This window comes from Mustela lutreola, chromosome 7 (genome assembly GCF_030435805.1).
Source record: "Mustela lutreola isolate mMusLut2 chromosome 7, mMusLut2.pri, whole genome shotgun sequence".
NCBI lineage: Eukaryota > Metazoa > Chordata > Mammalia > Carnivora > Mustelidae > Mustela > Mustela lutreola.
Genome location: NC_081296.1, coordinates 24,481,249 through 24,495,059, shown reverse-complemented (window position 1 = coordinate 24,495,059; position 13,811 = coordinate 24,481,249). Strand labels below are relative to the sequence as shown.

Below are 13,811 nucleotides of genomic sequence, written 5' to 3'. Positions count from 1 at the left end.
CCTGGTGAATAGCAGGACCAATTTTAGATGTCGTCTCATAGACCAGAAAACTGAGGCTCGCAGAGGTGGTGGAATTTTCCTACAGGTCCTAAGGGCTGGATTCTGAGCTGGACATTGGAGGGGGTCTAGTTCAGGGGCAGAGCATTTGGCTGCAACAGTTAGACAGTTGGCCCCAGCATCTGTGACGTTAACCACTGTCCCCATGCCACCGCCTCATAACTGGAAAAAATGTGTGTGGCAGAGACAAGCTCAGAAACGGAAGCACAGGAGAGCCCGGGTGGCTCAGTTGGTTGAAGCCTCTGCCTTCCGCTCAGGTCATGATTCCACAGTCCTGGGATGGAGCCCCGCATCGGGCTCTCTGCTTGACACCCCCCCTGCTTGTACTCCCTCTCGCTCTCTGACAAATAAATAAAATATTTTTTAAAATAAAAATAAAAAAGGAAGCACACATAAATAAGGCAGTTAAGCCCCCCAGGAAAAACCATTATGAGCCTTCTGCCTTTCAACCTTAGATGTGTGTGGGGTGATACACAGCCCTTTCTCTGATTTCTAGAGATTTTTAAGAATTCATTTATTTATTTGACAGAAAGACACAGCGAGAGAGGGAAGTGGGGGAAGTGGGAGAGGGAGAAGCAGGCTTCCCGCTGAGCAGAGAGCCAGATGCGGGGGCTTGCCCAGGACCCTGGATCATGACCTGAGCCTAAGGCAGACGCTTAATGCCTGAGCCACCCAGGCACCCCTGATTTCTAGGGATTTTTAAAACACTGCTTGTCATTCTTAAATATCCTTTCATGTGAATATGCATTTTACACAAGCGGGTTTATTTTATTTCATAAATGAGCTATATGAATTCCACTGAATCCCCTCTTGTTGGACATTGTGGGGGTTTTTCTATCTCTCACAATTAAGAACAGCCTTGAAACAAATCTTGTTACATGTCCTACTTATTTCTTTGGGAAATTCCTAACCGTGGGAGACACGATCAAAGCACATACGCAATGTAAACGTTATTGCTACATAATGTTACAAATGTCCCAATTGAAACTCCCACCAACAAGGCCTGACAGTACCCTTTCCCCACCTGTGCAACACATGCCGTATAATCTTTTCAGAGCTGACTTTTTCCAGCTTCTTACAGCTATTGAATTTATCAGAATTTCCATTGATTTGACCATCTGTCAAGCTAATACCTTTTTTCTATATGCATTTCTCTAATGAATTGTTTGCATCATTTGGCCAATTTTTCTTTTATCTTTCTTTCTTTTTTTTTTTTTTAAGATTTTATTTATTTGACAGACAGAGATCACAAGTAGGCAGAGAGGCGGAGGTGGGGGAAGCAGGCTCCCCGCTGAGCAGAGAGCCTGATGCGGGACTCCATCCAGGACCCTGGGATCATGACCTGATCGGAAAGCAGACGCTTAACCCACTGAGTCACCCATGCACCCTCCAGCCAATTTTTCTATGGAGTGTTTGGGTTTCTCTCTCTCTCTCTCTCTCTCTCTCTCTCTCTCTTTTCTTATTGAGGTCTGAATGCCTTTTATATATTAAGGATATTAACATATCAAAGATAGCAAAATTTTTGCCCAGTTTGTTCTATGCTCTTTAACTTCTTAATGATTGTTTTTTCCTGTGCTAAATGCAATATATTTTTTAAGCCTTTTTTTTTTCTTTTTCCCCTACCACACTCCCATGAACAACTAGAGCTGCGTTGGGTAACTCCACACAGAGGTCTAACAACTGTCTTGGCCTCTGTGATTAACTAGCAGCATTTGCCAAGGTGTGGGCAGGGAGCCTTTGCCTTGCAAACTGCCACAGAGAGGTAGAGGATGTGTCCAAACAGTGGAAAGGGAAGGCATGTTCCTAATAGTTGTGCCAAGACAAGAGACATAGACTGAAAATGTTCCAGGCAGAAGGGATGTAGGGCCATCTCAGGTATAGGGAACAGTACCATACAGGAGGTGACCATGGCCCAGAAGACTTCCAGATGGCCACCTTTTCACGGCATCTTCACATGGTCTTTCCTCTGAGGCTGAGCAGGGAAAGAGAGAGAGTGAAAGCAAGCCCTCTGCTGTCACTTCTTCTACTTCTTGAAAGGACACTAATTCTACTGGACCAGGACTGCACCCTTATGACCTCACTTAACCTTAATCACCTCCTTGTAGCCCCTCTGTCACATTAGGGGTTAGGATTTCAACATATGAATTTAGTGGGGATACAGTTCAGTTCATAGCAGGCTGACACAGGGGCGAGGCTGCTCTAGGTTTGGTGGGAGTCAGAGGAGCCTCTAAGTAGGCTTGTCAGCTTGTGGAGGATTGATGGCAGCTTTCTCAGCACTGAAGCGATGGGACTGTCCTTGGCGGATGTGACTCTGACATTCTTCAGAGATTGAGTCATGTTGCTCAAACACCTCTCTGACCTCACCTGAGCCCAAGGAACTGCATCTCAGCCAGCCTAGCCAATAGCCTGGAGAGAAAACTAGGATATGTTTCTGAAGGAACTGTTCACCAAGTTTTAGCGGGTGTCCTGGCTGAGCAGGGCCAGTGGAGAAAGCAAAGCTGAGCTCTACTCAGGGGCTTTTATAAGACTGTGGGCTTTTGTCGTCTGTCTGAGGTTGGATTCTGCCTGTTATACTGACTAGCTATGGCATCGAGGACAAATAATTTAATCTCTGTGCCCAGGTATCTAAGTTAGGACTTACAATAGCTGCTACTAACAGGAATCTCAACCTGTTAAATAATGGGGACATTTAATTCTTCTCTGCTCACTTTCCATCTTTCTGCTTTGCCATCCTTAGCGCTTGGATTCCACCTCCAAGGCTGCCTCATGTCCAAGAGGAGTTGCAGGTGCTCTAGCCATCACATCTTCATTCCATGCATCAGGAGGGAGGATAAGCAGAACACACACATATTTTATAGAGCTTTTCCAGATGTCTGCCTTTTAAACATTTTTTAAGTTCCACCGACATTTTCCTCTTATATTGTCGGGAACTTATTCACAGGGATACACCCCATTGCAAGGAAGACTGGGAAGTATAGTCTCAGCTTGGCACATTGCTGCCCCAGATAATATTGGGGTTCTTTTCCAAAGTGAAAGTTTCAAATGGATATTGGGTAAGCATCTTGAAATTTCTGTTACACTCAGTTTTTCTGTCTGCAATTTGGGGATTATGACAATACCTATCTTCCAGGAGTATTGTGTTGCCTTGTACCCTATATAGACTTCATCTATGTTACCTAACTTATGTCTATCAAGAGAGAATGAAGTGGAAAAGGAAAATGATGTTGGCACTGGTATGAAGATAGATTTGACCTAACAGACCCAATGAAAAGGACTCAGGGCTCCCCAGGACTCCCAGATCACATTTTGAGAACTGCTGCTTAGAGAATCAGATTTTCCTTAGATGGGCTTGTTAACCAAGCTCCAGCATAATACTGAAAGAACATACAACCAATCCTTTTGCCTTTATGAAGTTTGGATAATATTTTTAAAGATTTTTATTTATTTATTTGACAGAGATTGCAAGTAGGCAGAGAGGCAGGCAGAGAGAAAGGAAGGGAAACAGGCTCCCTGCTGAGCAGAGAGCCCGATATGGGGCTCGATCTCAGGACCCTGGGATTGCAACCTGAGCCAAAGACAGAGGCTTTAACCCACTGAGCCACCCAGGCGCCCCACGGATAATTTTTGTTAACAGATAATGTCCTAGTTGTTATTTTCCCCACATCTAGCATAATCTGTAATGCCCTTTCTGTGTCTGTACTTGTCTTGGCTCCTCTTCAGGAGTGTAAACCCCATGAGCGCTTGCTGCTGTTCTCCAATTCTTGACATGTGGAGGTAGACCCATAGACAGAAACTTGACAATGTCAAGATTTACTGACGCCCTGTGTTCCTGGAAAACAGTGAGGGTTAAGACCTCCCCATCCCTGGGCACCTGGGTGGCTCAGGGGGCTAAAGCCTCTCTCTCTGCCTGCCTCTTTGCCTACTTGTGATCTCTCTGTTAAATAAATAAAATCTTTGGAAAAAAAAAAAAAAAAGACCTCCCCATCCCTACCCATCCACTCTGTTCTGGAAAATGACTTATTGCAAAGAACCCCCCTTCCTTCCCTGTATGGCTTAAATGAGACTCAGGGATGCCCTCCTTGTTTACCTATGACAAGGCCAGACACAAACCTTCGAAATTCTCTTTCTCTGCCTCATGAATGGTTAGCTGAGCCTCTTGCCCCACTGATCAATCAGAACAAAATGCTTATTAACCAGCATTCCACGGAGCTGCTTTCCTTCATCTAGGCCCCTGAATGGACTTCAGTCCAGCCTCAGCCTGAGGCAACATACAGTCCCTCTTGAGAATAGGCTGGCCTCGGTAGAACGTTCTCGTATCTGTTATCCAATTCTGCCACCCTTTTGTCCTATTTCCCCACACCTGGTTCTTTTTAGCCTTACTTACTCCTCTCTATGAAAGAAAAGCCCTTTCTGCCCAACTCTTTAAATATAAATATATGTATTTGTTTATTTATTTGACAGAGAGAGAGAGAGATCACAAGTAGGCAGAGAGGCAGGCAGAGAGAGAGGGCGAAGCAGGCTCCCCGCAGAGCAGAGAGCCTGATTCGGGGTTCTATCCCAGGACCCTGAGATCATGACCTGAGCCGGAGGCAGAGGCTTAACCCACTGAGCCACCCAGGTGCCCCTGAGCCCAACTCTTAAGGTACTTGCAGACCTCATAGTCAGAGAGGGTTCTCCTCATGGCAAATCTTTTTCTTCCCCTGCAATAATCTTTTTGAATAAAATCTCTCCTTAATCTGGATTTGTTTTTTATTGGACATGCTGAATGAAAGATCAGAGAGTGGCTAATGAATCAAAAATTAATTCAGCTTTGCAGATTCTGATCTGACTCCTCTCCCTTTTAATCACATTCTTAAATTCTGATGCCTAGACTTGTCAAATACACCAGGTCATGACCAAGCCCTTTGGTCCAGGAGGACAGCTGTGGCTGACAGATGGGCTTTTGGAGTCAGACATATTAGGATTTGAACTTTAATGCTGCCACTTCCTCTGTACCCTGGGTCAGGTCACTTAATGTCTTGCCTGTTGAGCCACTATTTACCGAGTATAGGCTTTGAATTGGACAGAGGTTGTGGTGAGCAAAACAGATGATAATTAGGGACAGGTGGATTCTGGCAATAAAACAAGTCCATCAAATAAGAAGTGAGAAGAAGAAACAGAATGTCCTGACAAAGCATGGAGGGAACATCTAGGTATATGGACTGAGAAAGGGACTTCTCTGAGGCCTGGAGGTCAGAAGGTCCAGCCATGCCAGCAGCTGAGAGAAGTATGTTCCTATGAAGGGCCAGGTGTGGGAGAGCTGGGTGTTCAAAAGCCAGAGAAAAGGGGAGAGTGGATAAAAGGAGTGAGTAAATGGCAGAGAATGCCCTGGCCTTTGTCAGCCAAGATAAAGAATTCAACTTTTAAGTAGGATGGAAAGCCATAAAAGGGAGAGATCTTACTGTTTTAATCTTTTTGCTTTGTGGCTTAATTTGATAACTACTGAGGTGTCATTCCACCCCCCCCCCCCCATTAACTATTTGCATACTTTGGTGGATTGTCAGCTCATGCGCCCCACCCACTGGGCTGTTAGTGACTTTCTCATTAATTCGATGAGGTTTGTCTCAATTAAGGATTTTAATCTTTTGCGGTGTTTGTTGCATTTATTTTCCCCTGGTTACGGTTTGCTTTTTAATTTTCGTTTCTTTTGGGGCGTGGTCCTTTTAAACCTTTGTACTTTACTGCGTTAGAGTGTCCCCCCACCACTATTAAGCTTAAGGAGTCCCCCGCCATCGACGTTGGGTGAATTGTGTTGCTTGTGGTCCGTGTTGTCGTGGTTCCATGGTTTACACTGGGGAATTTTTCCATCTTCGTGTGCGGAGAGGAACAAACTCATCCTGCGGTGGTAAGGGCTCAGGATGTGGAGAACCCTGGGTCCCAGCGGGACGCCTCAGCAGGTAGCCCTCACTCTCCCAGGAATCTGCCCCCTCGTTACACAATTGACACAGAGGGCGGGGCTAAAGGCCTCTTGTACAGGCGAGAAAGCTGAGATTCCGCAGAAAGCTGGGAATCAGCGGTAAGCCTACAGCCGAAGCGAAAACTGCAGCTGGGACGAGCTGGTGCCGCGGTGGCAGGCCGGGGGGCGGGGCGAAGGGAGGAGCGGTCGGGGAGCTGGAGCCCCTCCCCGGCCCCGCCCCTTCCCGGCCCCGCCCCCCAGCCGCGTTTCCTGCACTGACCTTGGCACAGCCCGGCTCATTCCAGAGCGCCCCAGCGCTGATTTCATTGGCTGCCTCGCTGTCCCCGCCCCCTGGAGACCTGCTGATTTTCCGGCCCAATCAGCAGGCGCGGCGGCGGCGGCGAGTCTCGGAGGATCCGGGGCGCTGAGGTACCGGGGCTGGCAGGAGGGGCCGCGGTCCTGGAAGGGGAAGCGCGCGGGCCCTCAGTGGCGCCGCGGCTCAGGGGGGTGGGCCGCCCTCCTGCTTCCGGAGGGGAGGCGACCGCCACAGTCTGCGGCTGGCCGGAGGTGGTTGGGGTGGAGGGCAGAGGTTGGAGGTCGTGCCTGTGTGGAATGTTGGGGTCCCGCCCATCTAAGCCCAGGAGCGGGCCGCGCCCCGTTTTTTTTTCGTCAGCGCCTGTGTGGGGACCGCCCTCCTTGCACGGAAAGGGCTCAGAGGGAAACTGAGGCCTTGGAGCCGCCGGGGTCCCTGGCGGGCCTTGAGCTCTTGAGCTCATTTTGGGAGCCGCCGCCTCCCTCCTCCGGGCCGGCGGGTCCGTAGGGCGCGGGCAGGAGGCGGTGGGCGGCACGGTCGCGCCGGGGGGCCCTAGCTGTCCCCGAAGGCGCCGCTCCCCTGGGCTCCGAAGGGCCCCACGCCGGCAGGTCGGAGGCTGTCATTCACCGCATTTGAGCTCTCGTTTCTGGAACCTCGCTCGGACCGCTCCGAGAGGGGAAAGCAGGTGGCGTGGCTTTTGCACTGGGCGGGGGGTGAAAATAAAACCAGGCGTGGGATGTAATGAAGGCAAGGGCAGCTGTGAGAAACTGGACGAATTTCGTAGTTCGACAGGAATTTTCTGCCCATCTTGGCCCACATACTACGTAATTCAAGCCTTCGGTATTGGAAATCAAAGTCTTTTATTCTCCTAGTTCTCATAAGCAAGTGCCCTTAGTCTTGACCTTCTTGGCGAGGGGACTCTGGAGTGTGTGAAGTAGTGAACCAGAATTGTTCTGTACAGAAGTTCCGAGTTAGGATCCTCAAAGCAAGGAAGCTGGAACAGCCCTTCGCTCTCATTGCAAGGGTCCCAGCAGCGTCTTTACCCCTGAGACCAAAAAGAGAAATTTCTTTATCTGCGTGGGTTTTGGGGGGCACCACCCCCAAATAAGGGGGAAAGGAAGGATTCTTTCGTTCTCTATGCAAAGGGGATGCAGTTAAGGGGAAAAGCTATTTTTTACACCCCTCCCTCTCAACCCATCTCAGTGTACGACACATTGTTTTGTACTGATGGTGTCTCTGCAATGATCAGGGAAAAGCGTAATCTCTAACAAGACACTTCTCTTTAATGTAGCCGCAGAGGAATGAATGTGCCTTATGTGGAATTAACCATGGGGTTTGGTTTTCAGTTAAGAAAATGAGGCAGAAGGAAGTGTTAACCAAGACCTTCCAAGGCCCAGCCATTGTCTGTAGGACTCCAACCAGCCACGTTTACATGTTTGAGAATGGTGGTGGGGACTCGGGGGACTCCTCTGAGGAAGAGTCCCACGGCGTGGCTCTGCGGCCCCGGGGCAAGGAGCGCCAGAAGAAGGGTGCCCACCACCCTCACCAGCCAGGAGCAGGGGACGTGGTGCTGCTGCAGCGGGAGCTGGCCCAGGAGGACAGCCTCAACAAGCTCGCTCTTCAGTATGGCTGCAAAGTAAGAAACCCCGCAGGTGAAGGTGCCATCTGTCCCTCGGCTCCTGCGTGCTCGGAGGAACAGAGCAATGCCCTGAAGGGTGGAGGCCATTGCTGCCCCTTCCTGACCCCCCAGAGGTGGTTTGGAGAGGCCTCTTGTAGCCAGAAGGGACTCTCCAATCTAACCAGAGATGGAAGGCAGGTGGGAGTACTTTCAATTCTGAACCTTGAGATCATGAAAAGTGAGGATTAGGAATCTCACGTGTTGGAGCAGTTCCCTCTCTGCAAAGTACTTCTCTCCCTGCCCCTCCAAACTGAATTTCGGAAACTTTTATTTTTTTTTTTTTAAGTAGGCTCCACACCCAGTGTGGAGACCAATGTGGGGGGCTTGAACTCAAAATCCTGAGATCAAGACCTGGGCTGAGATCAGGAGCCAGATGCTTAGGGGCACCTGGGTGGCTCAGTCAGTTAGGGCCCTACCTTCAGCACAGGTCATGATCCCAGGGTCTTGGGATCGAGCCCCAGCGGGGATCTGCTTCTTCCTTTCCCTCTACCCTTCCCCCTGGCTTGTGCTTTCTGTCTTTCTCTCAAATAAATAAAATCTTTTAAAAAAAAAAAAAAAGTCAGATGCTCAGGTAACTGAGCCACCCAGATGTCCCCCTCCGCCTCCCCCACCTTTTTTTTTTTTTTTTCCCCAAGCACATTTTAAGACCTACTAGAGCCAAAGATGCCAGTAGAATTTATCCAAGATTTGTTTGGTAGGCTTGCTTTTTTAGCTGCTTCACTTTTTCTGACCCTTTCTTGTTGCTTATAGCTTATTTGGTCAAGTTTTATGTCCTTTCCTAGAACTGCATGATCTAGCCTTTGTACGCTGTGTATCTGTATAACCCTGTTTCTCTCTTTAATTATGTTTTTAGCATTCAGAGTGATTAACATGGCAAAGTAAGTAGGAAAGTATTTATGGAATTGCTGCATTTTTTCCTAGATTGAAACGATTTATTTCATTTCGCTAATGACACTGTTACAACTTTCTGTGGCCTCCCCTAAGGCTATCTAACCAATATATTTTAGAAACCTTTTCCTTAGTTTCTTGTCATTTATCTAACAAGGTTCAAATGGTTAAACACATTGTATAGGATGCTGTATTTCCCAGAAGAAATAAAGAGGCTGGTCTCTAGGGACTTACTGTGGTCTCTCAGTTGTACTGAGATTTTTCTGTAGGCATACAGTGTGGCTTATGGAACATGGGCTGACAATGAATCCAACCCCACACTGAGTGGATGCAGTGGGTTTCTTGGAATACTGATGTCTAACACATCTGTGAAGATGTTACATATAATGCTTCCAAAAAGCAATCAATTTTCCAATTTAAAGTAAATATAAATTTGGTGTTAATTCACTAAGGGCAAAGACAAACAGGTCTCAAGCTGGTTTAGTTTCCAGGTGTGATCTGTTAAAAATATCTGCCACCTCAATTCAATTAGATAATAAAAACAGTTGCTCAATAAGTGAAATAATAGAGATGATTGATTTGAATTAGGTGTTATCTAAAGGTCTGTGGCTGTATTTACACTCTAGTTAGTGGGCTTATGAGTCAAATCTTAAGGTCCACCTCTAATGCTTTCAAGTTAAGTTCAAACATTAGCTTGAGGGTTTCTCTTTGACTTAACGGTCTGCACCAACCCTCCCTTAAGATTCGACTGTGGAAGGAGTTTGTCCTGAACTTTGTAAAACTCATAGTGCTGTTCCTTTCTCTTCCAGTCCTAAAATTGCAACAGATTTCAGTCCATACTTTCCAGCTTGATTCATGATTTTCTATATGTTTTTAATTATCACAAGTGTGTGAAATCTTCCGAAGTGTATTACCCCTAGGTCCCTTTATTTAGAAAATTAATTTATATGCCATACAGCACTTCTGGGCAAGAAAACATGGTAGAATCATGAGGACATACCTCTTTAAGTATTATAACAGTTAAAATACGTTCGGAGTGTGGAGCTGGCTGAGGCTTTGTGTTTGGGGATCCCTAATATAATCAGCTACTGAATTGGGTTCTGATGTGGGAGGGAAGTCAGCCAGATGGGGGCACTGTTGCCTCAAAAGTTAGAAGTAGAAAGGGATAGAAGCTTTTTAAGTTGGCCGTGGTTGGGTTTCACCTAAAAACATTTTGTTGCGGTCACACTTTGAATTAGCAAGAGACTCTTCCAAAACTGATCTTGTGTTTTTCAAACTTGTAAATCTATATGGAAACGTGATGATTAAGCTATACATTCCGGCTGAGTTAAAGCCAAAAAACAGTTGTATTCAGCCTAAACTAATTTTGTGCCTAGGTGCGGTTTTCCAATATTCATCAGATTTGTAAGCGGGGTGGGCTTGGATCCTCTTCCAGAAAGAGCTACTTTTTGGATATTCATTCTAAGGAGTTTACATGTTTTGTGCTGTTTGTCTTCGTGGCTTTCCTAGGTCGCAGATATCAAGAAAGTCAACAACTTCATCAGAGAACAAGACTTATATGCTTTGAAATCTATTAAGATTCCAGTGAAAAATCATGGGATCCTTACAGAGACCCACAGAGAACTCAGACCCCTCCTGAGCTCATCCTCAGAGACCAGAGTGACCTTCGAGGAGCAGCCAGACCCAGATAGAGCAGCTGTAGGCGTCGGTGCCCTCTCCAGCCCACTGACAGATTTCTTTAAGGGCATTGACCAGAATATTGAGCGCGTGGTGCAGTCAGAAATCTTTTTAAATGAAAGTTACTCGGCAGAGACCTCCAATCAGCCGCTGCTCCCGACTTCTCCAAAGACCCCCATGAACGGTGCCGACTGTGGAATTCAGTGGTGGAATGCTGTTTTTATCATGCTTCTAATTGGGATTGTTTTACCAGTTTTTTATTTGGTCTATTTTAAAATACAAGCTACTGGCGAGATCCCCAGTAGCTTGAACACAACTGCTGTCCCCAATGGCTCGATGAGCGTGAGTGCAGTTCCAGGTCAAGCCCCCAGATTAGCAGTTCCAGTGCCAACTGTCCCCTCTGCAGACAGCCAGTTCAGTCAAACCACCCAGGCAGGGAACTAGCTCTTGTTTCTAAAGAATCAGGCCAGTGTTAGCATTTGGCCTCTTAATGTGGATCACCTGACATCGGTCATATCCTAGGGTGCTGCCTTTCCTTTTCTATGACCTATGGACATGTCTCAGAAGCCGCCGTTGTATTCTCCAGAACATTTGGCCCTGAGGAATAGGCTGACCTAATCCAAGGCTGTGGGAGCCAAAACATGCGTCCCCCCCCCCCCCCCCGCCATCCTCCTACATCCAGAGGTACAGGAAGAGACATTTGCATGTGACACATGCCATTTCTTGAAGGTATATAGTGGACTGGCACTGCACGGGCCCCCAAGTTGGAAGTGTTTGGAAATTGAGGAGCAGCATTGGACCTTCACTGTGGGAGCCTCTGAGGTCCGCTTTGGTCACTTTGCTGTTTGCAGTGTCCTCTGCCGTGACACGTGGTACTCTTTGTCTCCCTGGCAAAGGTGCTGTCCAGTAGTGGTGAATATCACCCTGTTTTGGAGTATGACTGAATTATAATTAGCTCTATTTCATATTTGTCCCACCAGTTAGCCTTTTTGAGGCAATGTCACTTCTAGGATCAAAAAAGTCCTGAATCCGAATTGCTCTAATACTGAATAAATGGCAGGTGTGTACCTTGTACTTCTAGAACTACTTAGGGGTACACAGGCCTGCTTTAAGCTGCTGCATGGTATGGCCAGCACTTCCTGGCTAGATCATTTGGAGCTTTTGCTCAGTTTCTTCTGAAGAGCATCCCCACTGCGGTGGCTAATCAGATTACCCAAGTTAGCATTCTTGGGAAGGATTCGTGCTGCCCAGTGCCTGGAGCTGAGTAGGTGCAGAGAGGAAGAGGAGTGCCTATCGCAAGGTCTCAACATGTGACACATCTAAGGCCAAACAGTCAATGCCAGTCACCAGTCTGGCATTGCTGAGAGCAGCAGCCCCTGGAGGTACTTGGAAGGGAGATACAGGGAGAATGGGCGTGCTTCCTGCTGCTTCCCTGACTCTAATCTTGGGAAGTCTAGAGCCGTTGCCCCAGAATCAGGCTCAGTGTTTTTCTTTGTCTAAATACACTTTATATAGTGTAGCTCATAATGTTAAAAGACCAAACCACAAGCTCCCATCAGCCAGAGGTTTTCCCGTCTACACAGCAGGTGTCTGCTGTAACATGCTGGAGGCTCAAGGGAGGCCTGGGTCAGCCTCAGGCCTTGCAGGTGGAGCAGGGGTACACGAGGTGAGGGTGAAGGCCTGTTTGGCTGGAGCCCATCTTGGTCCCATGGAAGGGTGGAAATGGGCTTACATGGTTCGGAGGAGCCTGCCTTCAGGGAGGAAGACTGCACAAATGCTGAGCTTGGAGGTGGTTTATGTCCCTGGACACATCAGGCCTAGAGATGAACTGGGAAGATTTCTTCAAGTAAGAGGAAGGGAGTGTGGTGGCAAGAGTGCTTGAAATGGGCTTCTCATTTTTCTCCTCTCAGCTGTGTGGGGAACGATTTGCCCTGGGTTCAGTTGGTTGGTAAACTTAAAGTATCTTCAAAAGGAAATCCTTTCTTCAAAATGGTCTTCAGGATAAAATGAACTTGTGGATCTTTGCTGCAGGAACTGCTTTGATCATGTGATTGTTTTTCCAGCCAGAAGCGTGTGCTCACTGTGCCCCTGGAGGCTGCAGGTTTCTCTAATGTATCATTAACTTCACCAGGCAGAGCCTAGAGACCCATGGGGAAATGGCTTTTGCCGGGCAAAGAATAAATATATGTATCTCTTACTTTAAAAAAATGGAATAAAATAATTTCTTCTGTGAAGAAAAATTGAGGATTCTTTTTTTTTTTTTTTTTTTTTCAACTGGGGTGGTAATTCAGAATTAAAAGATGTGTGACAATGTTGGAGAACATGGAGGTGCCCCTGTCCAGGGGTGTCCTGGACAAGGCTTGTGCTGCTCAAGGTCGAACAGGGCTTGTGCTGCTCAAGGTCGAACAGGTGAAGAACAGAAGTGGTAAACCAGCAGGGTCTCACTGATTGGTCTGTACAATGTGCTTTAAAGTGGTTTTGTTTAGTATACACAAGAGATACCATGAAGCTTGTTTTCTACACATTTTACTACATTTATAGTGTCTTGGGAGTTAATGTTTTAAAGAAGTAATTAGAGGGGTGCCTGGGTGGCTCAGTGGGTTAAAGCCTCTGCCTTTGGCTCAGGTCATGATCCCAGGGTTCTGGGATCGAACACCGCATCACATCGGCTCTCTGCTCAGCAGGGAGCCTGCTTCCTCCTCTCTCTCTGCCTGCCTCTCTGCCTACTTGTGATCTCTGTCAAATAAGTAAAATTTTTAAAGAAGTAATTAGATTTGATAGGAAATGTTCAGTCTTTTCATTGAACTGTAGTGCCCAACACTGTGGACACCTGGGGAATCTACGTCATCAAGAAAATGATGCTCCCGTTTTACCCCGGAGTGACAAGGCTGCAGAGACCAAGCTGAAGTCCAGGGTCACCCTGAGCAGGACTGCCCAGTCAAGGCCATGCCACAGTCCTTCCTCGGGAAGGTAGTTCTTTAAACTGCCTCTGTTAATAATGAAGTCTTCCTGGGGTTGAAGAAGAATGGTAAAGGTTCTTTTTCCTCTACACCCCTACCAGCATTTGTGATCTCTTGTCTTTTTGATGATAGCTATTCTAACAGACATGAGGGGATATCTCACTGTGGTTTTGATTTGCATTTCCCTAATGATTCGTGATGTTGAGCACCTTCCCATGTACCTGTTGGCCCTTTGTATAACTTCTTTGGGAAAATATCTATTCAGGTGCTTTGCCATTTTTTTAAATTGTTACATTTCTTTCT

The 13,811-nt window shown here is 47.0% G+C and overlaps 1 protein-coding gene across 2 annotated transcripts; it reads left to right on the top strand.

Annotated features, from left to right (window-relative positions):
- The first annotated feature begins 6,269 nt into the window (after positions 1-6,269).
- On the top strand, positions 6,270-12,788 carry LYSMD4 (LysM domain containing 4). Of its 2 annotated transcripts, none has more exons than XM_059180146.1 (3): positions 6,270-6,421; positions 7,652-7,941; positions 10,381-12,788. In XM_059180146.1, exons 2-3 carry the CDS (start codon positions 7,660-7,662, stop codon positions 10,990-10,992), a joined length of 894 nt encoding a protein of 297 aa, XP_059036129.1. In that variant the 5' UTR covers positions 6,270-6,421; positions 7,652-7,659; the 3' UTR covers positions 10,993-12,788. The 2 variants fall into 2 exon arrangements, with proteins under 2 accessions (XP_059036129.1, XP_059036130.1); XM_059180147.1 differs by lacking the exon at positions 6,270-6,421 and adding an exon at positions 6,429-6,990.
- Positions 12,789-13,811: the final 1,023 nt, after the last annotated feature.